Genomic DNA, 24,847 nt, shown 5'->3' on the forward strand with positions numbered 1-24,847 from the left:
TTATCTTCTTAAACAAACTTCTATTATTATTACACAAACTTTGCTTAATGCATAATATACTAAAAAATTCGTAAGAAAATCAACACAATTTCCCAAAATCAAAGATGAAAACCAAATGAGTAATTATCAAAATATGCATGCTGTTTATATAATTTATAATTTAACTAAGAATTGAATCATTTCATTAGAGAAAAAATCATACACAAAATATCAATACACAAAATACCAACTTACTTCGTAGGAATTACAAAACATGTTTATATATATATATATATATATATAGGAGAAGTAGCACGTAAAGTTTGAGTGATATGATAAATCTTGCCACCCATCAGATAAACACAAAACTAAAGAATATATTTCAAAACAAAAAATAAGAAAAAATTTGTTAGTGAGTCTCTCAAAGATAAATACGATTCCCTAATGCACGCAAGTAGTTTTCTTTCCAAAATCCAACCCGACTAGTGGAAAGGGCCCTATATTGGTGAGATGGCTGAATAGCTTCTTGTTGGGACTTTCTTGATAGTAGCCCACACAAGATCCACATACAAAGGAAATTGTGCTATAGCAAACAATGTCACTGGCAAGCATGTCACAGCATACACAGGCAATGCAGCATAATGAAGCTTGTCACTAAGCACAAAGTAATGTCCAGCACAAAATGAAACCAACATTGCTGCAATTGACAGAAAAAGAGATGACAATCCCAGTAATAGCTTTGTGGGAAGATTGCCTCCAAAGTCCTTTGCTTGAAATCTTGAGGTCAATATTGAGAGGAACATTACTAAAGAAGTGACTGAACAACAGAGAGCAATGAGTGATGCTACGGCAAATACATTGAATGCTGGTCTCCCATGGAGTAATGGTGTGCCTTTGTTTTGATCGTTCCCGCCTGGGACGGTGGCAGAGGTGGCGAAGGCAACAGTTGCAATTAAGGCAGCTACTAAAGAACAGGATTCTGAGGTGTGTGTTAGCCATTCTTCTCCACTTCTTACTAGGTCACAATGTGTCTCACTAAACAGTACTTTTGAAGTCTTTCCTTCTTTGTTGTAGGTGGGGAAGAAGTTTGATGGCATGGATGCCTTCACAAACTGTCACAAATTGGTGTTATATACTTTGTTAATAATACAACGATATGATCAATAGCGATACCTGTCTGCCAGCTAGGCTGCGAAAATTGTTTGCATCTCGAGTAGGAATAAGCATTAAAAAGTTATCTGTGATTACTCTGATTAGATGCAAAAGAATGGATGTAACCCAACTAACAAATAACTTTTTTTCTTATGACTAAATGATGATTGACTTGTGGAAATGTTTTATCTATATGTTTCATTTTTTATTTAAAAAATCTAGATATAGTGAAGGCATTAGAATTTATACTATTTTGATCATATAATCTAAAAACTAAACCGATTTCAAATCGATATTTACAGTAATTTAAAAACATAAAACGGAATTGATAACAGTAGGAAAAACAGAGAAGAAGTAATTTTAACTACCTGATACCATTTAAGTTCCCATTGCATTTGCAAGGCAGCACCAGGGATAAGCCAAGGCTTATGATCACCAAGCTTTGCTGCAAGATGCAAAGCACTATTTCCTTGAGAATCCACCATTCTAAAAGCACTTTCTCTTATAATATTTCTACGAAGCAATAGTTCATAGATATGAGGATGCCTATTCTCCACAGCCAATAGAACAATGTTCTTTTGCTCTGAATTAGTATCATGAATTGCCACAGGAAATAAATGCAAGATCTTCTCCACCATTTCAACCACTCCATTCTTTGCTGCTATCAATACTGGTGTTTCTTGCCTTGAATATTGCTTATTTTTAAGATGATCCTCTGTATTTTTCCATGTATTTTTTGTTGTTGTTGCTTTGAGAATCAGTTTCTTGTTCTCTTTCTTGTCTCCAATGGTTATTGGAAAATATTTTAGGATTTTATCACCAATGCTGGACTTTGATTCTACAATGATTGTTGTTGTTGCTTCTTCTTTGTTTTCTGCTACTGTCATTGACATGAAATAAATCACATATACAATAGTTATTACTTACTTTGATTGACACCTTAAATATTATGAGAAAGACTTCTCATATCTTCGAATTTGCAACAAATTTAGTTATTTGGATTTCACTCCTATCGTGTTTTCAAATATTACGAATTGTAAATCAAAATCAATATATCATTGGTATGCATGAGTTCTATCACCGTATATAACAAATCATGTATGTTTATGGTATATGATTAACCACATTCATTTTCAAGGCATAAAAAGACAAACATTTAGATTACCAATAACGATATTTCATCTAAAGTTTGTAAATAACACACAATACAATTCAATAAAGAAAATTAAAGCTGACTAGAATAAAAGAGAGAAGAAAACCGAAAGTAATAGTGACATTCATACCGTAATCATGACCGTGATCATGGTCGATAATGTTAATGTTGTGAAGGTTGGAGATGTTTGGTGGTGGTTGATCCTGTGGAGGTTGTACTTCATGTTGGGCGATGTTCAACTCATCAAATGTGACATTGCCATCGGCAACGTAATAAGGTTGTGTTTCTTCCTCTATTGAAGTTTCCATTGGTCTACTTCCATTGTCCTCATATTCATATATTGAAGCACATTGTAGAAGTTTGTTCATAACTTGGAATGACCACATGTGTTTCTCCTTTTTCTCCTCAATCTTCTTTATTCCTCTAGATCCTTAATCAATTCATATTTACGTACATATATATTATATTGATAACAACTAGCTACATGAATATCAAGAAAAAATTGAAAGCATTCAAATTTCTTGTATTAACAAACAAGGGAATTTCTTCGAATCATAATGAATTATATATACCTAGTCCCATGAATATGAGCAGGGCCTTGGAGAACAATTTGAGAAAGTTGAAGCAAGTTGCATAATTTTCTGGGAAAATTGCAAGCTCATAATGTCTTACCGTTGAATCATCCTCTGTAATAATTTTAATTATATATACAAGTGAGTTGATATTATAAGATTAAATTTTCAAAATCACCACTCAACCTAAAGTTTCAAATTTGATGTTAGATTTCTCAAACCTTCTGGATGAGGATTCTCTGCATCATTTATACTCTTTTTAGCTTCATTCTTGTTTTGGTTTTTCTTTGTCTTTCCCACAGTACACACTGCATAAAAAAAATCCAAAATGATGTGTATATATATACACACATAATGAGATAACCACATAGCAATTTGGATGCAGATTCAAAAGCTGCTTATGGGTTCTGAAAAGAAAAGGAGTTCCAAACTTCATGTTTCAATTACACAAGAAAGCAAAATTATATACAGCTATATATATCTCACCGTTAAAAGAAAAGTTTATCACATGATAACTTGTAATTAAGCATCACAAGAAATGTCACAAAACGAGAAGCTTACTTGAAAAGAAAGAAACTTTTGTCAAGGACATTTACAAAGATCTCTCAAAACATTCATTTACTTATCAGTCAAAGTTTCTATCTTGACTCTTTTTTCCTTTCTTTCTTTCTCTCTTTACTTGATTTGCTTGCGTCGTTCACAAAGGAGGATCCCACCTTCTATTTATAGGCGTGAAATTCTTGAAGCTCAAGCAAAAAATTTATCTAGAATTCCAACTATTCTTGATAGTTATTATTTCATCCTTACATAAAAGAATTCTAATTCCTTAACCTAAAAAATTCCAAGGTATTTCTAGTTTTATTTTGAGATATTTATTTACATCCTTCAACATAAATTTAGAAAAATTCGATTCACACACTAATGACATTTTGTGGATACTTGAAGAAACTATTCCAGTTAGTGTTGGTATATATTTTAATACTCCCCCTCAACACTAACTATCCTGAGTCTTTCAATCATCCCGAGTTGCTGAAGAAACTTCTCATGCTTTGGTTGCTGGTAATCCTTTTGTAAATATATTTGCAATTTGATTTTCTGTCTTTATTGGCGTCATCTTAATTTCCTCTTGAAGTACCCTTCATTAATGAAGTGATAGTGTACCTCCACATGCTTAGTCCTTGCATGGAAGACTGGATTTTCAGCTAAGCAAATTGCAGATAGGTTGTCACAATATAAAGTTACTGCATGATTAATCTCTTGGTGCAAATCCTTCATTAGTTGCTTTATCCACATATTCTCTTGTGTTGTCATGACTGTTGCTCTATAGTCTGCTTTTGTGGTAGATAATGCAAATGTTGTTGTCTCTTGCTACACCAAGAAATTGTTGCACAGCCAAGTTGAAACAAGTAACCAGTAGTTGATCTTCGTGTATCATGATCCCCTACATAATCAGCATGCATTGCAAAAGCCTTCTAACTTGCAGTCCTCCCCTTTTTTATATAGAAGGGCATACCCATTGTTCGTCTTAGATAAATTAAAATTCTCCAAATTGCTTCGAGATGAGGCTTCTTCAGATTCGGCATGTAACGACTTACGACTCCAACAGAATATGAGATATCGGGTCTTGTTAAGGTAAGGTAGACCAAACAACCTAACAACTAACGGTACATTGTTGGGTTTACAAAGATCTTTACTTTCATGCATACAGAACTTTTTGTTAACCTCCATCAGTATGGATATTGGCTTGCAGTCACTCATTTCATACTTCTACAAAAGATCTTTTACATACTTATGTTGTTCAAGGAACAACCTTTTCTTTGAGCACTCTACCTCTAGTCCAAGGAAATGCTTTAGTTGTCCAGGCTCTTTCATTTCAAATCGAACTAGTAAATTTTGCTAATTTATTTGTCAAACTTCTTCCATTTGGTCTCCTGTTATGATTAGATCATTCATATAGACAAATATGATTGTGACCTTTGAATCTTGAGGTTTGACGCATAAGCTGGAATCTGCTAGAGCTACTGCATAGGCATTTTCAACAAGAAATTTTGCAATTTTTTCATACCAAGTCTTCGGTGTTTGCTTCAAGCCATATGAAGTCTTTCTTAGCTTGCAGACATAGTCATGATGAGCTTCATCCTCAAATCATTTTGGTTGCTCCATATATATTTCTCGATCTAACTCTTCATCTAAGAAAGCGCTCTTAACATCCATTTGCCATAACTTCCAGTACTTACTTGCAGCTAGTCCCAACTGGACTAAACGTCTCATTAGAGTCTAAGCCATATTGTTGAGAAAACCCTTGAGCCACCATTCAAGCTTTGTCTCTCTCAATCTTCCATCTGTTCAAGTTTTAACTTTGTAAACCCATTTACAATTAATGGGTTTAACATCTTTAGGCTTTGGTACCAAGTCCCACGTCTGATTCTTTCATAATGCGTCAACTTCTTCTTCCATGGCTTTTCTCCATTGGATATTTTGTGACGCTTTTTCGTATGTTGTTGGCACTTCAAATGTTGCTAACGTTGCAAATCTACATATCTATAATTTGGATTTCTTATTCTGGTCTATCTTTGTAATTGTGGTTCTTGTGTACTTCACTTTGCCAAGGATATTAATTTGTGTCCCAAATTGTTCTTCTTTGTCTGTCATTTTCTTCTTGACCTTCTGTTGGAGCCTATTGCACTTGCCTTATCTCTTCTTTTAATCCTTCTTTGAAAGACTTCTCGTCTTTGGTTGTCTTTTCTAATTCTGGTGTCCACCATGATGATGCTTAATCGAATGTAACAATCGTTGATGTATAGCATCATCCATTGGTGGAATCAATGCATCTCCACCCTTTTTCAGTTGTCATATCCAACAAAGAAGCATTGATTGCTTTCTTGTCAAACTTGCTTCATAGATGATTTGGTACGAATACATAACATACACAACCAAAGACTCGAAAGTGTCTAACTGTTGGCTTGATATTCAGCAACTTTCATAAGGTGACTTGAATCTCAAACCTTTGTTGGGGAGTCTTTTAACCACATGGGCGTTGTTCTCATGAACTCAACCCAAAAATTTTCTGGCATATTACTTGCATGTAACATGCTATGACATACTCTGGAAGATGTTTATTTTTCCTTTTTGCCACTCCATTTTTTTGTGGACTGTTTGGACACGTTAACTGATGACGTATCTTATACTTTTGCAAGTATTGAGAGAATTCATTTGACATACATTCTTCCCCATTATCTAAAATTCTCTTTCCTAATTCACCTTCAAATTATTCTTTGAATTCCTTAAATTTTATAACTGTTTCAGACTTCTCTTTCATAAAGAACACTCAAGCATATCTAAAGAAGTCATCAATAAAGGTCACCATGTAGCGAATTCTACTGAGTGAAGATTGCTTGACAGGACCAAATACGTCTGAATGCACCTTCTCCAATAGTTGTTTTTCTTTGAATTCGGACTCCTTTAACAGTAGTTGATGTGTCTTCCAATACTGGCAACCAGCACAGACCATGTCTTCAATTTGTTGTACCTAAGATGACTAAGTCTTGCATGCTAGAAATCTGTTGTTTCATTCTTCTGCGTCTTGTTCACGTAGGCAACCTCTACTAACATAGCATAAATGAAGTCCATCCTTTGTCCTTCCAACAACGATGTATCACTAACTTTAAGATTATGGTAGACCTTGACATCATCAGGTCTGAACACAGAAAAGTTGCCTATAGATGTCAATTGAGATACTGACACCAAATTCTTCTTCACTCTAGGCACATAGGATACGTTCTCCAGTTCCACGTGATTCGAATTGGGGTGAGGTGTGATCATAGTTTTGCTAATGTGGACTATTGACAACTTCGAGATGTTTGCAGTTACAATAACTTGGTTTTTTTTGTACTACGATGTATTTTGTAGCTTCTTTATATCTTCTATCCTAAGATTAGAGTAACCAAAATCAACGATCCAATCATTTTCATAATTTACCTCTTCTGCATGGATAACCAACATTTCCTTCTTCTCCCATTCTTCTTCACTAATGCTCTCAACATGGGAGGTGACAACTGTACTTTCTGTTGTCTTTTCTTTTTATGACATACTCTAGCATAGTGACCTATACATCCATAGTTGTAACATTCATTCTTTTTCTGTGGCCATGTTGTTGATCATTTTTACTAACTTTTCTTACTTAAGGACGTTTTGGAGTCTCTTCATCTTCTTTTTATTCTACTTTATTTTGATATTTTAAGACCTTTTCTTTGACCACTAAATAGTGCTTCTTTATTATTTTTTTATTGTGACCTTTGCCATTCTTGATTGCCAAGCATGTTTTCTAGGTCAACTAAAGATGGTTATACTTCCCAACCTTGAACAGGAGCAACAAAGTTTTTCTGTTTAGGTTTAAGACCATAGATAATAACTCTTCTTATTCTTGATTCTGAAATAACAGAAGTAGAATCTAATTCACAGATTTCATGATATAGAACTCTTACCTTGGTGAAATATTTATTGATAGTCATCTCCCTTTGATCAATTAATTGACAAGAGCTCATTCTCTAGAAGTTAAAATCTTGTATCATTTCTCTTTGAGAAAAGTAAGGTGCATGTATGCCATGCTTTCTTTGGCATCTCAACAATACTAATGTGTGCTCCAACATTTCTTCATCAACTGTAGTTTTGATTGCAAACATGACCTTACCTGCCTTGACATTCCAGTTCTTCAAAGCAACAATTTCCTTAAGTGGGTTAACTTTAGTATCTCCTACCACATCCCATAAGTCTTGGCCTTGGAGATACGAGTTCATGCATGTGAACTATGTTTTGTAATTATGAATGTTGAGCATCTTGATTCCTCCAATAACTTAAGACGATCTCCATGTAATGATGAATGCACTCAACAAGTAGCTTTGTCTCAAATAACAAGAGTTTCATAGTCTCAAACCGTAATCGATGTTCAAGAGCTCTAACACAACAAGTTAAGCTAGCTTGGCTTTAATACCACTTGTTTGAAGAAATTGGCACAAAAGGAAGAGACCCTCACTAGGAAGAAAGAAACTTTTCTCAAGAAAATTTACAAAGATGGGCACTTTTGGAGAGAGTTCTCTTTTACTCTCAACTCTCTTTTCATTCAAATTTCTTTCTAACTCTCTTTCTTTCTTTCCCTCTTTACTCGCTTGTTTGGTTCACAATTGAGGATCACACGTTCTATTTACAGGCATGGGAGTCCAAACAAAAGATTTCTCTAGAATTCTAAGTATTCTGGATAGTTATTATTTCATCCTTATATCAAAAGAAATTCTAGAATTTTTGACCTGAAAAAATCTAAGATATTTTTATATTTTTTATTTTAAGATATTTATTTACATCCTTCAACGTAACTCTAGAAAAGTCTATTTCACACACTAACGGCATATTGTGAATACTTCAAGAGACTATTCTAGACTAGTTAGCATTGGTATATATTTTGACACAGGGTGTACTACAGAAAAAATTTAGTTTAATCCAGCTATTGATCAATCACAGTTTGAATTTTTCTTATTTCTTTTAAATACATTTTCTCATTAGATCTTTATTGCTAATGGAGAATTGTACAAAAGGTAGGTGTGCAACTCTAAATGCACAAAAAAGAAAAGAAACAACAAGAAAAATCTCATGCAATACAAATTTCTCAACCAAGAGGATTCTTTTGTGGGGTTGAGAAAAGAGAGAAAGAAATTACTAACCCATTCGAATTCCTTTCCACAAAAAGTTGAACAAGTTGGCGCATGTAGTGTAGTTGGGTGGATACAATTTCTCATTATTTGGATTCGATCGTCGGTGTAGCGACAGCGGCTTTGTGGGCAAAGCACGAAGAAATGACTTTGGATCAATCTTCACTTCGTCCACAAATATACCTAATTCCATCATATCAATAAACCATATTAATAATATTATTTCCTATAATCTTCATCAAATATATTTCCATATCTCTTCCACATTTCAATTAACCTATGATATTTCTTCATACTGTAATAAAGTTATAGCAGAATAGTTAGTGTTTGTTTGTACATTAAGGTTAGATTATTGTTGGATATAGGCATAGAAGAAGGGTGTGATTAAATAGGAATATATACTTACAATGATAAACAATCATCTTCCATCTTCCCAAGTGTGTTCCACTTTTAAAAGCTGAAGGCTTGGTGGCTAAAAGATGGAGTGGTGTGTAACCTTGCTCATTCACAAAGTTCACCAACTCCTTGTATAGTTTTATGATATGAAGTGCTAGTTCTGTTTAATTACAAACTTGATCTTAATATATAATATAAGAATTGAACATTTGTGTATGTGTCTACATATATGTTTAACACACTAACATACAATTTAATAACAAAGCATCAACAAGGAAGGAGTCTTACTTATATATGTGTGTGTAAAAATTGATCTAGATCATGTATTAAATTTGCAAATAATAATAATAAATGGAAGAAAGAGTGTAATATGGGTAAAAAAAGGAAATTTTTTTAAATAGCAAAATAAATTAAAATATTTACTAAGATGTAGCAAAATTTTAGATTATATCAAGGATAAACACCGATAGACTTTTATTACTATTTATTAATACGACGGATAGAAACGTATCAGTATCTATCAATATCTATCATGGATAGAAAAAAAATCATTGCTCGAACGATATATCACTTCCAAACACTTCTTAAATCTATCACAAACAAAAGACCATTCATAGAGCCTCTAAAATTTATTAGATTTGCAATTCATTAAAAAGGTTGTTATACAATTAATTATAAACTTTTAAAACTGTTACACACTCCGATAATCGAGGTTTGCTTGATAAAAATAAAAATGAACGTGAAAATTTAAATGTTTTTTAAAAAATAGCAAAATAAATTTAAATATTTACAAGTTATAACAAATATTAAATTCTATCAATAATAAAATCGGATAGATTTGTCTATCGATGATATTGATAGAATCTAAAAATTTTGTTGTAAATTGTAAATATTTTTTCAAATTTGTTATTTTTTACGATTCTCTAAAAAAAATTCAAATAATTATTAAACGAAACGAATAAAAAAAACTATTATATAAATGACAAACGGTTAGAAATATTTACAAAATACAATAAAATTTTAGATTTTATCAATGATAAACATCAGTCAACTATTATCAGTATGCATCAATAAACACTGATCGATAAAAGTCTGTTCATAGTTATTAATGATTGAAATTTTGTTATATTTTATAAATATTTTGATTTATTTAGACGTAGTTAAAACAAAAAGATAAAAATAAAAAATAAAACAAAGGTAGATGATGAGAATAATATAACTAACCGAAAAAATCACCCATAATGGCACAATGAAGAATGGTTTGACCATCTATAGTTCTTCTACAATGAACCGTTGTTTGAGCACAGAATGAGTGAATGCAAAGAAAAGCATCTTTGTTACCATGCAAAGCGGCCAAGAACAGCGGCGTCTCCCCTTCATTGTTTCTAACCCCCACCAAAGAATGGTCCACACTGGCTATATCATAACACATTTTCACGTTCCCAAGCGTAGCCGCTAGGTGCAGCGCCGTCGCGCTTTTATTATTCGCAATTCTAACCACTCTCTTACTATTACTCTCGTCCCCTCCTTTCTTTTCCTCCCCTGATATAATTCTCATCAGCTCCTCCACTACCCCGACTTGCCCGTCGCTCACTGCCACGTGCAGCACCGTGTCGCCACGCTTTGTGATTTTCGCCTCCCGAGCTCGACTATCCGTTGCATATTTCTCCACCACTTCTTTCCATCTTCCTTTCATTGCCTTATTGAACAAGTATTTCTTCAGGTAATCCAACTCCTCCTTTTCTTTCCCATTCCTCTCTTTTCTTGAGGGCTCCATTATGTTCAGATCTTACCATTCTATTCGTCTCCTTTTTATATAAAAGAAAAACCCTTTGGTAAGCATTGCTTGAATTAAAACATATTTTATGTGGGGGAGGAAGTGTAAGTGTATGGATTCCATTTTTGTACTTGAATATCAAGTTATGAATCTACCTTCTTCGGTTTAAGGTAGAGTGAAGTGACAAATACTTTTTTTCAAGTGTTAGCTTCAAAACGAGGAAAAGCACATGCTTACATAATATATATACAATTTAACATAATAAACAGATCAGAATAAAGCAAAACAATAGTAGTGTGAGGGTTACGTTGGTTTGGCAAGTGGGGAGAATATATGGGGTTCCAAACATATAATCTACTTTTGAGATTATAAAAAATAATTTGAATTAAGGAATTAATGCTTATTATCCTATAAATATATTTTGAGGAGTGGTTCCATCAAATTAATTAGGTTGTTGTTGTGTTACAAGAGTTCGATAATCGATAATCTGATTGCATTTGAAAATTATATGAAACCCATTAACACTTGAGATACTTTTGAATGATTTTTTTTGCTGTCAGATATACTATATAATTACCTTTACAGTAAGAGATATGCATATATCATAGTTACTGTTAATGTTATAGATATCATTACCAATTGACTCTAGGTAACAGTAATGGGTGATAGACTCCAGGGTAATAGTAATTGGTGATATTTATGTTACTCATTCAATTACAAGTGCAAATTAAACAACTTCAATATTCATTAGATTACATCTACAAATCTAGAAGCTTAAGTAAACATAATCAAAAGCAATCCAATTACATACGATTGATCTATCAATAGAACTTTATTACCGTTAAATGTAATATGTAATTTTTAAATAGTCCTTCGAGTTCCTTCGATATGAATTTTCGATATAAAAAGATATTTTTTAGGTTTAATAAGCGTTTCTAGCATTATTTATTGATAACAATAAATAGAGGTGTCCTCTACCATTTGTAAGTAAGAAACTAAGAGCGCTCTCCAATTGAGCATAAGTGCCAAAGCACTCAAATACAAGAAGTTTATTCAAATAACTCTTTCCGTTCTAAACTTTATTCTAATTTTTCTTCATTGTCTCCAACATATTTTGTATCGGAGCAATCCTAAAATGAACATCAATTGTATTCCACACTTCTTGCTTTCAATCCAAACAAATTATCAAGTTTTTGTATGATTTTATGGCTGAAAACTCATGGTTTGTAAATTCTAAACTTATCCTATCCATGTATTATTCAATAAAGTTGTAGTTATCGATGGATTATTCAATAAATTGTTATTGAATTAATGATTTGCTCATCGTGATTAATAAAATAAGGTTCCTTTAATATTATATTGAATACTAAAACTTTATGTAGTGACATAAAAATGAATCAAGTTTGAGTTAACAGTTTAGATGGTCTATGATATAGAATAGGGTTGGACACCTTATTATGAGGACACTATAGATGCGACTCAATTTATATTTAGTATAAACAATGTGATTCTAAATTGGTTACTTTAAGACATGCAAGTGAAGGTGTCCTATGCAAATCGTTCATGTTAAAACATAGTTCGGTCTAAATCGTTCATGTTAAGACATATAAAATTGATTATCTCATAGTTCGGTCTTATGCAAACAAATGGAAGGAGTTACTTGTATGGGACGTGGAGGATTGTGTAATACTAATTCATGCCCATAGAACCAAGATTCTACTGCGTACCTCAAATACGATCCTTATTCCAACATTTATAATCATGGGTAGATAAAGTACCCTAACTTCAGTTGAGGAGGAAACCAACAGTAGAACAAACAAGACGACCAATATGGTGGACACCTATGACAACTGAGGTTTTACTGAGATCATCAAAACTCACATCGGCCAACTTTTCAACCACATGAATAATGTGTCTTCATCCAACTCTTCTTCTATGAAAAACCTTCTAAAGGAATATGTGTAGAAGAATGATGCTCTTCTACATAATCAAGTTGCCACAATTCTTAAGTTGAAAGTGCAAATGGGTAAAATAGTCAACGAGCTTGAAGGAAGGTTGCATAATGCAGGAGGATCCAAAAAGGAGCAATGTAAAGCTATTACATTACAGAGTGGGAGGGCTTTGATGACCAAAGAGTCAGATTAAGAATCCAAACGGACAAATCTTCACCAACCAACACTATAATTGATATACCAACAACACTTTTCATATTTCTTATACTTCTACATCTCAATTTAACGATAATCCATCTTTGAAGAATTAGAAAATCAAGAAAGCAGAGAATGAGAGGCAATATGCTAAAAGAAGATAGACATCTAAATAAACGACCACATCTAATTTTATGTCGCCTCCTCCTTTTCCAAATTGCCTAAAGAAGAAAAGTGACGAGAAGTAGTTTAAACAATTCCTTGATATGCTCAAGCAGTATTACATTAACATTTCGCTTGTCAAAGCTTTGGAGTATAGTATGTATGTTAAATTTCTAAAAAACATAGTGTCAAAGAAAAGAAGGTTAAATGAGTATGAAATTGTTGCTCTGACACAAGAAATAAGTGATATCTTTCAAAAACAGCTCTGATAGAAAGCAGAAGACATGCGCAACAAAATTAAGATATATAATTTACTTTAATTGCATCTAACATTTAGAATTAAACACGTATAACCTTATTCAATTGAAATTAGGGGTTTAGAAAGTCATACTTTCGTAGCTTCCAAATTGCTTGTAATCTCATCACAAACTTGATCTTGGGACCACCACTAGTGTTAACCCACTATTCTTCGAACTTAATTATAACTTAAATGTAGGATCCAATGAGTAAAGGATTTGTGCGAGAGGGATGAAATTTGGAGGGTTGGATTTAGGGTTCAGAGTAGGGAGAGAAATATAACTTGGTGAAAATTAATTTTTAAGGTAAAACGTTCAATTTCCAAAAAAAAAAAGGGTCATTTTCAGTTGAAAAGTGTCCTTTAAATAACCTAATTACATATAAACTACATGTAACTAGTTCACTAAATCTTAACACCTCACATTCCACTAACCGTTATTGAAATTTAGTGGACTAGTTGTTTACATTCTATGTAGCCACTTATCCCACTAAGAGTTAGTGAGATTATCCAACAAAATGTTAGATTTTTCTACTAACTTTAGTCAAAGGATAAAATAGTCATTTGACCATTCAAGAAAAAAATTAAACTGACTTGTCAAATGTCAACATTTTGACTTTTTACCATTCGATCTGTTTAGACAAATTTCGACCTTCTAAGCATGAATCTGCATTCATTTTTTTAAAATTCAAATCGCATTTGAATATATAACTAGTCAAAGTTTGACTTTTTAAAGTCAAAAGTCAACACTTTAACTTTTTACAACTTTGATCATTTTCATCAATTTGGAGCTTCCAAATATGAATTTGCATTCATACTTTTTGTATTTAAATAAAAAGCTCTATCTCTAAACTGATAATCGACAGTTATATCGTGTATACTTGTCGGTTTCTCTCTTCTTACCTAATTCAAAATATTCAAACTAATCTAACATACTGTTCTAAATTAATTCCATATGAGCTAGCAGGAGAATCTAATGGACGTATAGATCATGGCTTCAACTATCCGAGATTAGTTAGCTAAACTTTTTTAGACCAAATTAATCAATATTCATTAACTAACGGATCATTCCACTAAAGTCTTGTATTTGAACTCCCTTCATTATAGATATATTTGTGCCCATCAGATATAATTGTGATTAGTAACTTAATCCTTCACAGGTGGTTCATAATCTTGACTGAGTTAAAAATTACCGTTTTACTCTTAAGATTACATCTTGGTCCTTAAGTTCCCATTGATTCGCTATTGAACAATTGATTTATGGTCTAACTTATAAGTTGAATCCTTCTCGAGCCAATGAGAGGGCGAAGCCCCTTGTTCAAGTCTGGGTTCAGTCCTTAAGAAAACAACCCATCTACTAACCTTATAATGGACAAAAGTGAATTTCGTCTTGCACCTTATGTCCTCAATCTATCTGGTCTTACCCCTGAAATATGACCACAACTATGACAATTTAAGGATAATCTTGTGTGAACATGAGTTCATAGTTAACTTAGGATTAAGATTAAGTTACTTAAGTCATCAATAATCGTAATAATCAACTTTATACAATAAACGATGTTATAACATAAAAGTGATTATTTCACGGTTCAGTCTTATGTTAGGATGTCATCATTTTCATGTCTCTACATGAACGATGCAGGATCACATCGTTTGTACTAACTACAAAACAAGTTGCATGTATAGTGTTCTCAGAATAAAGCGTCCAACCCTATTCATATACTACAGACTGTTTAGGTCACATACTCGAACGTGATCCATGTTTATGTCTCTACATCAAGTTTAATTTTACTCAAGCTAGCCTCAATACCTTAATTTATTGGACTCAAGATTATAATATTCAATTGCATTAATAATTTCTCAATAACAACTTTATTGAATAGAATATAATTTGAAATTACAATCTACGAGTTTTATTGAGTAGAATATAATTTGAAATTACAATCTACGAGTTTTAGGTTATAAATTCTGACAGAAAGATCCCTAAAGCTTTACAATTTTATGCTTTATAGGCAAAATCAGTGTTTTAAAAAGCGCCCTAAGGCGCGCGCCTAGGCTCAAGGCGCCCACTTGGGGTTTATTTGTGAGGAGGCGCAGCGAATTATAAAAGGCCCATATTAGGCGCGCCTAGGTGCAAGTCGAATTAGGCGTGGGCTTTTTTTTATAAGTTATGGGATGGGCTTTAATTATAAAAAACTATTATTATCTAGGTTTTTTAAACCTATTACGTAAACGTGAAGAAAGAACCCTTCTCCTTTCGCGCGTGAAGTTTCTTCAACACGACTCTTCATCTACTTCTTCAGTTCTTCGTCTTCCGTTCTGCTTCTACTTCAAAAAAATTTTGCTTCCTTTTCCACCCTTCCGTTCCGGCCACCCTTCTTCTTCACACAAAACGAGTGCTGCGACTGCCATTACTCTGTTTTTTGGTGCAAAAACAGAGGAAAAGAGAAGACAATAATATTCTGTGCTACAGTGCTAGTGCTTCAGTTTTCGCCTCCTCCCTCTCAGCTTTATCACGAGTGAGTATCTCAATCGTTCAGTTAACATCTGCATTGCTTTCTCCTTCTTCTGTAACTCTTTGACAAGAACATCAAACTCCATTGTTTTCTGTTTTCATAGCATGGTATACCCATTGAGTTAGAAAAAACTCTCTAAAGTCTACATCTTCTTCTTCTTATACTTCTCGACTTCAACTTCCTTCGATAACCCATCAAACTCAACCTTCATCCCATCCATCTCACAACACACTCCCCTCCAATCCTCCATTTATAACAACTTCATCCCATCCATAGATAGCTTCTGTTTTTTTTTTAATAACAGCTGCTGTTTTAAATAGTTTCTGTTTTTTTTTTTTTATAACATAGATCATAGATGGCTGATGAAAGTTCGAGAAAAGATCCGGCATGGAAATATGGTCAATTGCAAAATGACCAAAATATAAATACGTTTGTCTGTGGATTTTGTTCGAAAGTAACAAAAGGAGGGGTATATAGAATGAAACAACACCTCGTTGGTGGTTATAGAAATGTCACCGCCTGTACAAAATGTCCGGATCACGTGAAGGAAGAAATTAAAGAGTACATGTCCAAGAAAAAAGATATTAAAGAACAAAGAAATCTGATTGTGGACATTGATGTAGAAGATTACGATATTGAGGATGAAGATGAAGGGAGTGTTAGTGTAAACAACAAAGCAACACCAAGGGGCCCGAGCTTGAAGAAGCCAAGGCAAAAGGGTCCAATGGATGCATTTTTTACTCCTAACCCAGAAACTGTGGTTCAAAATAGAAAGGACAAAGGAAAACAAACTTCATTGAATGCGACATACAAGAAGGAAATGAGAGAGCACACCATCCAAAGAATTGCTCGATGGTTTTATGATGCAGGAGTGCCTCTGAATGCTTGCACATATGAAAGTTTTGCCCCTATGATTGAGTCAATTGGGCAATTCGGTCCTGGATTGAAACCACCATCTTATCATGAGTTAATGAGTTGATGAAGGAATTAGAAGCAACAAATGAGTTGATGAGTAACCATAAGGTAGAGTGGGCCAAGGTTGGATGCACTGTTATGGCTGATGGATGGACCGATAGAAGAAATAGGACATTAATTAACTTTTTAGTTAATAGTCCTAAAGGCACCATGTTTATTGAGTCCATCGATGCTTCATTTTATGTGAAAGATGGAAAGAAGATGTTCGAGTTACTTGATAATTTTGTAGACCAAATTGGAGAAGCGAATGTTGTACAAGTAGTTACCGATAGTGCCTCAGCAAATGTGATGGCAGGTAAGAATGTAGACTACTTACAAGTTATAACTTTAATTTATTAGATTTAGTTGAGTTCTACTTTAAATGTGTACTTATTTTCTTTGTTAATAGGGAGATTGTTAGAAGCAAAACGACCACAGTTAATATGGTCTCCGTGTGCCGCTCATTGCTTAGATTTGATGTTGGAGGATATATACAAGATCTCGAATATTCGCAAAGCATTGAAAAGAGGCATAGAGATCAGCAATTTCATATACGTTCGTCCTGGATTGTTAAACATGATGCGACGTTTTACTAACCAAAAGGAGTTAGTTAGACCAGCTAAGACTCGTTTTGCTACTGCTTGCATTACATTATCGAGTATACATCGTCAAAAGAATAATCTGAGGAAGATGTTTACTTCAGATGAATGGAAGGACAACAAATGGAGTAAGGAGCAACAAGGGAAACGAGTAGTTCAGACTATTTTGTTGGCTAGTTTTTGGACTACAATTGTTTTCGCTCTTAAAGTATCTGGCCCACTAGTCCGAGTTCTTAGATTGGTTGATGGCGAGAAGAAGCCACCTATGGGATATATTTATGAGGCCATGGATAGAGCTAAGGAAGCTATTGCTAAATCCTTTAATAATAATGAAGAAAAATACAAGGACATTTTCACCATAATTGATAAAAGATGGGAGCTTCAGTTGCATCGTCCTCTGCATGCAGCGGGGTATTATTTAAACCCGTCATTCAGGAGGATGATGAAATAGTTAATGGACTCTACTCATGCATAACGAAAATGGTTGCTTCATTGGAAGTACAAGACAAAATACTTGCAGAACTAAGCAAGTATAAGAGGGTTGAAGCATTATTCGGACAACCTTTAGCAATCAGACAAAGGGACAAAATATCTCCAGGTAAATTTCAACTAAACGATTACTCAACGATACTAGCAACAAGCTCTTCTATTAATATATATATTTTTTTTTTTGTGCCTATAGTGGAATGGTGGGATAATTTTGGACAATCAACTCCAAACTTGCAAAAGTTTGCTGTGAGAATTTTAGGTCTTACTTGTAGTGCTTCTGGATGCGAGCGTAATTGGAGTGTGTTTGAACAGGTTACCTTTCCTCTCCTTAAGTACATTGAGAATGATAATCAAAATTTGTTGATTCACTGACAATGAAACTTTCTAATTTTTCAGCTTCATAGCAAGAAACGAAATAGGCTTGCTCAAAGTCGTTTGAATGATCTAGTGTTCATCAAATACAACAGAGCACTAAAACGTCGATACAACCTACGAGATATTGTCGACCCCATCTCCTTGAAAGATATTGATGATAGTAATGAATGGTTGATTGGAAGATTGGATGACGATTCTGAGGAGGATGATGAGTTGGTATTTAATGATGATTCTTTAACGTGGGGTGATGTTTCTAGAGCTGTCGGAGCAAAAGAACCATCATTCTATTCTAGAGCTAGTACCTCTAGACCAAAGACTATTGTTTCATGTTCATCCTCGTCTACCACGCAACGGAAACAAGTAAATTTAGATGACTTCGATTTGGAAGAAGAAGATACTGATGGCTATAAGTCTAACGAAGGATTGAATGAAGACGAGGATCAATTTAGTGATGATGAGTTTGATCTTTAGGGATGAACTTTTATTTTGATTATTGACTTGTTGAATACTGGGTAGTTTTTTGTTGGGTTTTGTTGTTTAGGCTACTTATATTGGGTACCTATATTTTATACATTGTTGCTCTGCTATATGTGTGTATATATATATTTTTTTCTCTTTTTATATATAGTGCGCCTTATGAAAAAACGCTCGCGCTTTTTTTTGCGCCTTGCGCCTAGGCTCCAGAGGACCAATGCGCCTTGAGCCTTTAAAAACACTGGGCAAAATAGATCTTGGACGTGCGCTATGTGACCTTAGAGCCAACATTAACTTGATATCGCTTTCTATCTTCAAGAAATTGGGGATTGGTGAGGCAAGACCTATAACAATATTGCTTCAGTTGACATGTAGATCTATTGCCCATTCCCAAAGCAAGATTGAAGATGTGTTAATATAAATGGACAAGTTCACCTTCCCTACCGACTTCATTATCCTAGATTATGAGGTTAACAAGGAAGTTCCTATAATTTTAGGGTGGTGGTTTTTATTTTCTAGGAACTCCCAACGCATTATTTAATGCATCGAGAGATAGAGGGAAACTATCGACACTTTAATAAAGTGTCGACAGTAGTTGGATAACTCCTGACGCAATTTTAAGTGGTGTCAGGAGTTACCCTTTAAAATCCCAAGATCGTCAATTCTCTCTCTATTCTTTCTTTTCCTCTTTTTTCCTCATTTTGACATCTCTCTCCCTTCGCTTTTCTTTTCTTCTCTTCTTCCTTCTCCTTCCCCTTTTAACACTTATTTTTCTTCTTTTGATCTGTCTTTCTTCACATACATGAGAAGTAGAACAGGACACTGTGTGCTACCGTTAGGGTTTATGGTTTGACATCAAGAATGATGGTACAACATAAAAAGAAAAAAAAAGATGATGTCGTAATGATCACCGATCGTGGCTCACCATATGCGATGGCTAACCAGGTGGGTAGATTTATTTGTTTGTTTATTTTCCATATAGGTCTGTTGACTTTGTTCTTTATTTTATGAATTTATGATGAATTTGCATTTTAGTTTCTGTTAGTCAGGATGTTAAAGGTTCATCTTTGATTTGTTTTGTTATGCTTCATCTTACAGGGTAAAAATGGTAAGACCTATACTTTGAGAAAATGTTTGTAAGAATGGAGTTCGGATTTTGCATTTTTTACTTTGATTTGAATTTGAAAGTAATACTAATTCGAAAATACTTTTTTTAAAGGCTCTTCATGGATACATAATATCTTCCATTATCCATTTAATAATGGAAGGTATTTAAAAATTTCCAATGCACAAGATTAAGCGTCGGAAGATCCTACACACATCTTCCGACGTTGTAGGATCTTCCGACGTTGTAATCTTATGCATCAAGAGATCCACTCCTGACTCATTTTGATCAACTTCGATTCCGACGCACGTTTATGCGTTGAGAGATCCTTTCCCAACGCTTTTTCGTTTATCTTCGAATGATTTTGTACATCGAAAGATACCCCTTTTCTTGTAGTGCTATACGACACATTTGCCTTTTGTCACATGCCATTTTGGTTATGCTACGCACTAGAGACTTTTCAGAGGTGCATGACCATGATATTTTTCAACTTCCTAGAAAGATCAGTTGAGATCTTTATTGATGATTTCTGAATCTTCAAAGACTCATTTGAAATATGTTGCCATTCAGAGACTCATTTGAAATATGGTTGAAAAATTAAGAAGTTATGGCAATATGTGAATAATAAACTAATTTGGTGTTGAACTAGAAAAAGTGTCACTTCATGATGATTGAGGGGATTGTGCTACTGGTAGGGAACAAGATATCCTGGAAGGGGATAGAAGTCGACCTTACTAAGATTGATGCCATGGGCAAGCTGCCACCGCTTTCTAATATCAAAATATTGCAAAGCTTTCTAGGCCACGCAAGCTTCTATTGATAAGCTTCTATCGAAGATTTATCAAGATTTTTTCCTAGGTTGCTAACCCATATAGTAATCTACTGATTTGAATCAACCCTACATTTTTCATCCAAACACTAAAAGATGTGTTGGCTTCTACCTCCATCCTTATTACTCCTAATTGATCGCAATTATATGAATTGATGTGCAACGTGAGTGGTATTGTGGTTGGAGAAATGCTGAGTCAAAAGAAGTACAAAATAACTCCGAACGAATCAAGCTAGATCTACACTATGATAGAGAAGGAATTGTTCACAATAATATCTAAGCTTCAGAAGTTATGTTGTTGACTCCAAAATCATGATACAAACTGATCATTCTACGATCGGATATCTCATGGCCAAGAAAAATGTCAAGTCAATGGTTAATCTGATGGATTTATTGCTCCAAGCATTTGATTTGGACATACCAGACTGCAAAAGTACCCAGAATCAGGTTGCAGATCATTTGTCGCATTTGGAAAACACCCCTCTTTATGGTTAGATTGAAATCGGGGACAAGTTTCTTGATAAGTAATTGATGAAAGTTGAAGAGAGGGAACCGTGGTACACAAAACATAGTCAATTATCGGGTATGCAAAACATGGCCACAGGACTTTAGCTATCAACAAAGAAAGAAGTTTCATGAATGTCACTTTTACAAATAGAATAATGCGACCTACCTTTACAAATTGGGGATTGATCACATTCTAAGGAGATGCATTCCTAAGTTCCAAATAAACACGATACTCACCAAGTGCCATGTTGCACCTTGTGGGTGCCAATTTGGGGTTAGAAAACAACGGTTAAAGTACCCGAGGATGAATTCAAGGAGTTATGTGGTCAATTAAGAACGGTGCCAGATAACAAAAAACACCATCATCACAATGAGGTTTTCCAATATCATTCTCTACCATCGCAATGCAAGAACTTGCAATATCATTGTGAAAATCGCTCTCTTTTTATCTCCAATCCCTTCCAACCCCTCCCCATCATATTGACTTCTTAGCCAAATGCCAACCCGTTCTTAAGCACCCAATCACCTTCGCAATCTTCCTAACCTTAATGTTTTCATAAGGGTAGCTTCTATTATCCTTCAAAAATTTGTGTAACAAACGTCTTCCTAATCCAGTAATTTGTATAAATCCATCCTTCTGGAATCAAAATCATCAGCAAATCTATCCAAAACCTAATAAAACGAACAAACTACAAGGAACAACACAATGCAAACATCTGTAGATAACACCATACATTGTGAGTGTTCCTATGCAAACAGCTGTAGATAACACTCCATACATACACTGCGAGAATGCTGCTACACTAAATCAAACAGCCAGCCCCAAGGAATTAATAGTTATGATCAAACCTTAACACCTAATCAAACCCCATCTAAGAAACCATCAAATATTAACAAGATAATTGACAGTATCTCTAAGAATTCATCTTCTAGACAGATAATAGGCAAAATATGAACCACACAAACAGATAATAAGGGCGAGAACTATAAGGTTTGAGATTTACCAGGCTTAACAACAAGGCTTCAAACTTCAGTTACTAAATCCAATCCATGTCCATTTCCAGCGTTGAGAGAAATGAACTGTTTCCTTGATAATTGGAGTCGAATTGCCCATAGAAAGCATAGGTTGATAACTGAAATCAACACTTCTAATTGATTACTGAATTTCCATTAACAACTAAGCTGAGTGATACATCAACTTGGGGAGAGATAAAAAAAGTTCTACAAATTAATAAATAAAAGAAGAAAAGTCGAAAAGTCTCAGGTAAACTCCTCTATAGCACGGCATGTAAGGGTCTATACACCCACAAGGATTACAGATTGACAGGACCGCCGCCAGAATCTACCTCCCTTTACTCCCTCTTTTAGCCGGAGACTTTTTCGCCAGCGATTTCACTTTTTTAGCTTTAACACTTTTCGATGGAGCCTTCTTGGCCGCCGGTGCCTTCTTCACTACCGGTTTTGGAGCTGGTGCCTTCCTTCCTGGTGAGGTTCTCGTCGAAGTTCTTGCAGCCTTCGCTGGCTTTTCCTTAGCTTTCGGCTTGGGAGCGGCTTTAGTCTTTGCCGCAGCTTTGGGCTTCGCCACAGCACTGCTCTTCGACTTGGCTGGAGCAGCTTTGGGTTTAGGAGCAGCTTTGGGCTTGGGAGTCGCCTTAGGCTTCGGCTTTGCAGCAGCCTTCGGCTTCGCAGGAGATTTTGCAACAGCTTTGGGCTTAGCTACGGGTTTAGACTTCGGCTTAGCAGCTACAGGCTTCTTCTTCGCAGGAGAAGCAGGTTTCACAACTGCCGACTTCGCCGGTTTAAGCTTGAACGAACTCTTAACCTTCACCAACTTCCCGGAAGTCACAAGTTTCTTCAAATGGAATAACAAAAGCTTCTTAAAGTTCGGTGGAAGTTGCTTTTGCTTCTCTTCAATAAACTTAGTGATCGCATACTGACTCGAACCAGTTCTTTCCTTCAACGTAACAATCGCATCCTTAATCATCTGAAATCAAAACATCAAACCAAATCAACAAAACAGATCCAATACACGAAACATTAAATTCAAAAGAAAATTCGAATTTGAATCAGCAACACACCTCTTCATATGGAGGATGAGTTGGAGGATTTCTTGGTTTTCTAGGAGCAGCAGGTTTCTTGTCTTTAGGTTCTTTCGACTTCTTAGACCTGCCAGACTTGTTCGCCGGATTTTCTTCCGCTTGTTCGGCGTTAGTCGGCTCTGCCGCAGACTCCACCGGCACCACCGGTTCCTCAGTAGCCATTGGAGTAGAAACAAGATCAAATCCAACAATAGGAAAGTAGAATTAGGGTTAAAAGAAGAGAAGAATTGAATCGGATTAGAGAAGAAGAAGATAATCGGAATAAAAATTTGGGATCTTAAGAAAAGAAAGATAAGCTATTTGATATGTTACTCGTAATTTCGTTGCGATGAAATAACTAAAATGTTTAAGCTTAAATAGTCGGCTTGTCATGTTCAATACACGGATACTCAAATCTCATTGGATAATACATCTATCACGCGGATCTCGGCCTTTTCCAAGTTTAAATTACGGTCGTTCGATCAAACGTCATCGATGGCTAATAGCGCTAGATTTGGGTGGCATTGATGAGAGAGTTTGGATGGAGAGGAATTTGAGAAGAATTGGGTGTGCTTTTAAGCTTGATTAATATGATTATAACTTACACTATACTTGATAGATTTAAGTGAGTTTTTTTTCATTTTGTAGCATATTATATTAGCTTTCTAATGAATATTTTTTCATATTATTTCGTTGAGAAGTTGAAAAGATATTTGGTTTCGAATGTAGAGTGGTCATGTTTAGGGTTTATCACGATGATATTGTGGTTTAGGACAATTTTAGGACAATGCTTTAAATAAAAGCTTGAAATTTTCATTTAAACTGATAATAGCTTAGTTAACGAGTTCAATAGAACAAGAATCGTAAAAAACCGATATCGTTTCGATATAAAATTGTTGCTCGAAACATCGATGAAGTTGAACATGTATTGTACATGTATAAAGCTTAAATCTGTTAACCGATTTATTTTCACGAGATAAATTATATTTTCATTTGTAATTGTAAATATAATAAATAAGTTAAAAATGACATAGACCACGATTTTGCTTTTCACAAAATTAGTACAAATGCAAAATTATGTTAGTCGTTTGCAAATCACACTAATATCTTTGAAATTTATGGCAACGGTTGAGTAGAAAATATGATGTAGCTTTTCTACAAACATTGAACTTGTATGAAGTTCAAATAACAAATACAAAATCTACGTGCAATTATGTGTCGGATATATAGGTTATCCAAAGAAAGACCCAACAAAATGAATACATCATTTGCACAACAATACATATATGTATATATATACTATGAATCTACCGAGTCCACTTCTTTAATATAAATCATCATTGTATACGATTGACAATATGTGATTTTCTTGTATTTCTTTTTAGTACCAGATTAAGTTCTAAAAAGATAATTCATGTATGATCTTTTAAACACGTTTTTGGTTGGATTAGAACCACATTCGTGTTAAGTTATGTTTATTTATTGAATCAAAATCTAACAAAATCAAACACCAAACACTCTCTAATATGTTTGGACATGTAGAGTTCCAATGGCATGCATTTCTAACAACAGCTTTAGTTGCCATT

General features: G+C 34.4%; 3 protein-coding genes across 6 annotated transcripts; 1 reads left to right on the forward strand and 2 right to left on the reverse strand.

Annotated features, from left to right (window-relative positions):
• Window positions 1–210: 210 nt before the first annotated feature.
• LOC101211501 lies at window positions 211–22,319 on the reverse strand. 3 transcript variants are annotated; one of them, XM_011659209.2, is made up of 9 exons: window positions 22,188–22,319; window positions 10,179–10,762; window positions 8,965–9,114; window positions 8,571–8,741; window positions 3,078–3,164; window positions 2,857–2,970; window positions 2,415–2,714; window positions 1,500–2,008; window positions 211–1,091 (listed from the first exon to the last, which is right to left on the reverse strand). In XM_011659209.2, exons 2-9 carry the CDS (start codon window positions 10,729–10,731, stop codon window positions 477–479), a joined length of 2,499 nt encoding a protein of 832 aa, XP_011657511.1. In that variant the 5' UTR covers window positions 10,732–10,762; window positions 22,188–22,319; the 3' UTR covers window positions 211–476. The 3 variants fall into 3 exon arrangements, with proteins under 3 accessions (XP_011657511.1, XP_011657510.1, XP_031743975.1); XM_011659208.2 differs by having other exon boundaries at window positions 1,500–2,011; XM_031888115.1 differs by lacking the exon at window positions 8,965–9,114 and having other exon boundaries at window positions 1,500–2,011.
• Window positions 15,445–18,891, forward strand: LOC105435864. 2 transcript variants are annotated; one of them, XR_004217809.1, is made up of 4 exons: window positions 15,445–17,121; window positions 17,215–18,002; window positions 18,087–18,205; window positions 18,290–18,891. XR_004217809.1 is itself a non-coding variant. In XM_031888116.1 (3 exons), the coding sequence occupies exons 1-3, from the start codon at window positions 17,777–17,779 to the stop codon at window positions 18,737–18,739; spliced, it is 795 nt and encodes a 264-aa protein (XP_031743976.1). In that variant the 5' UTR covers window positions 16,839–17,776; the 3' UTR covers window positions 18,740–18,891. The 2 variants fall into 2 exon arrangements, 1 of the variants encoding a protein (XP_031743976.1); XM_031888116.1 differs by having other exon boundaries at window positions 16,839–18,002.
• On the reverse strand, window positions 22,310–23,639 carry LOC101219077 (histone H1). The gene is made up of 2 exons (XM_004140030.2): window positions 23,262–23,639; window positions 22,310–23,167 (listed from the first exon to the last, which is right to left on the reverse strand). The coding sequence occupies exons 1-2, from the start codon at window positions 23,442–23,444 to the stop codon at window positions 22,526–22,528; spliced, it is 825 nt and encodes a 274-aa protein (XP_004140078.1). The 5' UTR covers window positions 23,445–23,639; the 3' UTR covers window positions 22,310–22,525.
• Window positions 23,640–24,847: the final 1,208 nt, after the last annotated feature.

The sequence above is a fragment of the Cucumis sativus genome, chromosome 6 (assembly GCF_000004075.3).
Source record: "Cucumis sativus cultivar 9930 chromosome 6, Cucumber_9930_V3, whole genome shotgun sequence".
In the NCBI taxonomy this organism is placed as follows: Eukaryota; Viridiplantae; Streptophyta; class Magnoliopsida; order Cucurbitales; family Cucurbitaceae; genus Cucumis; species Cucumis sativus.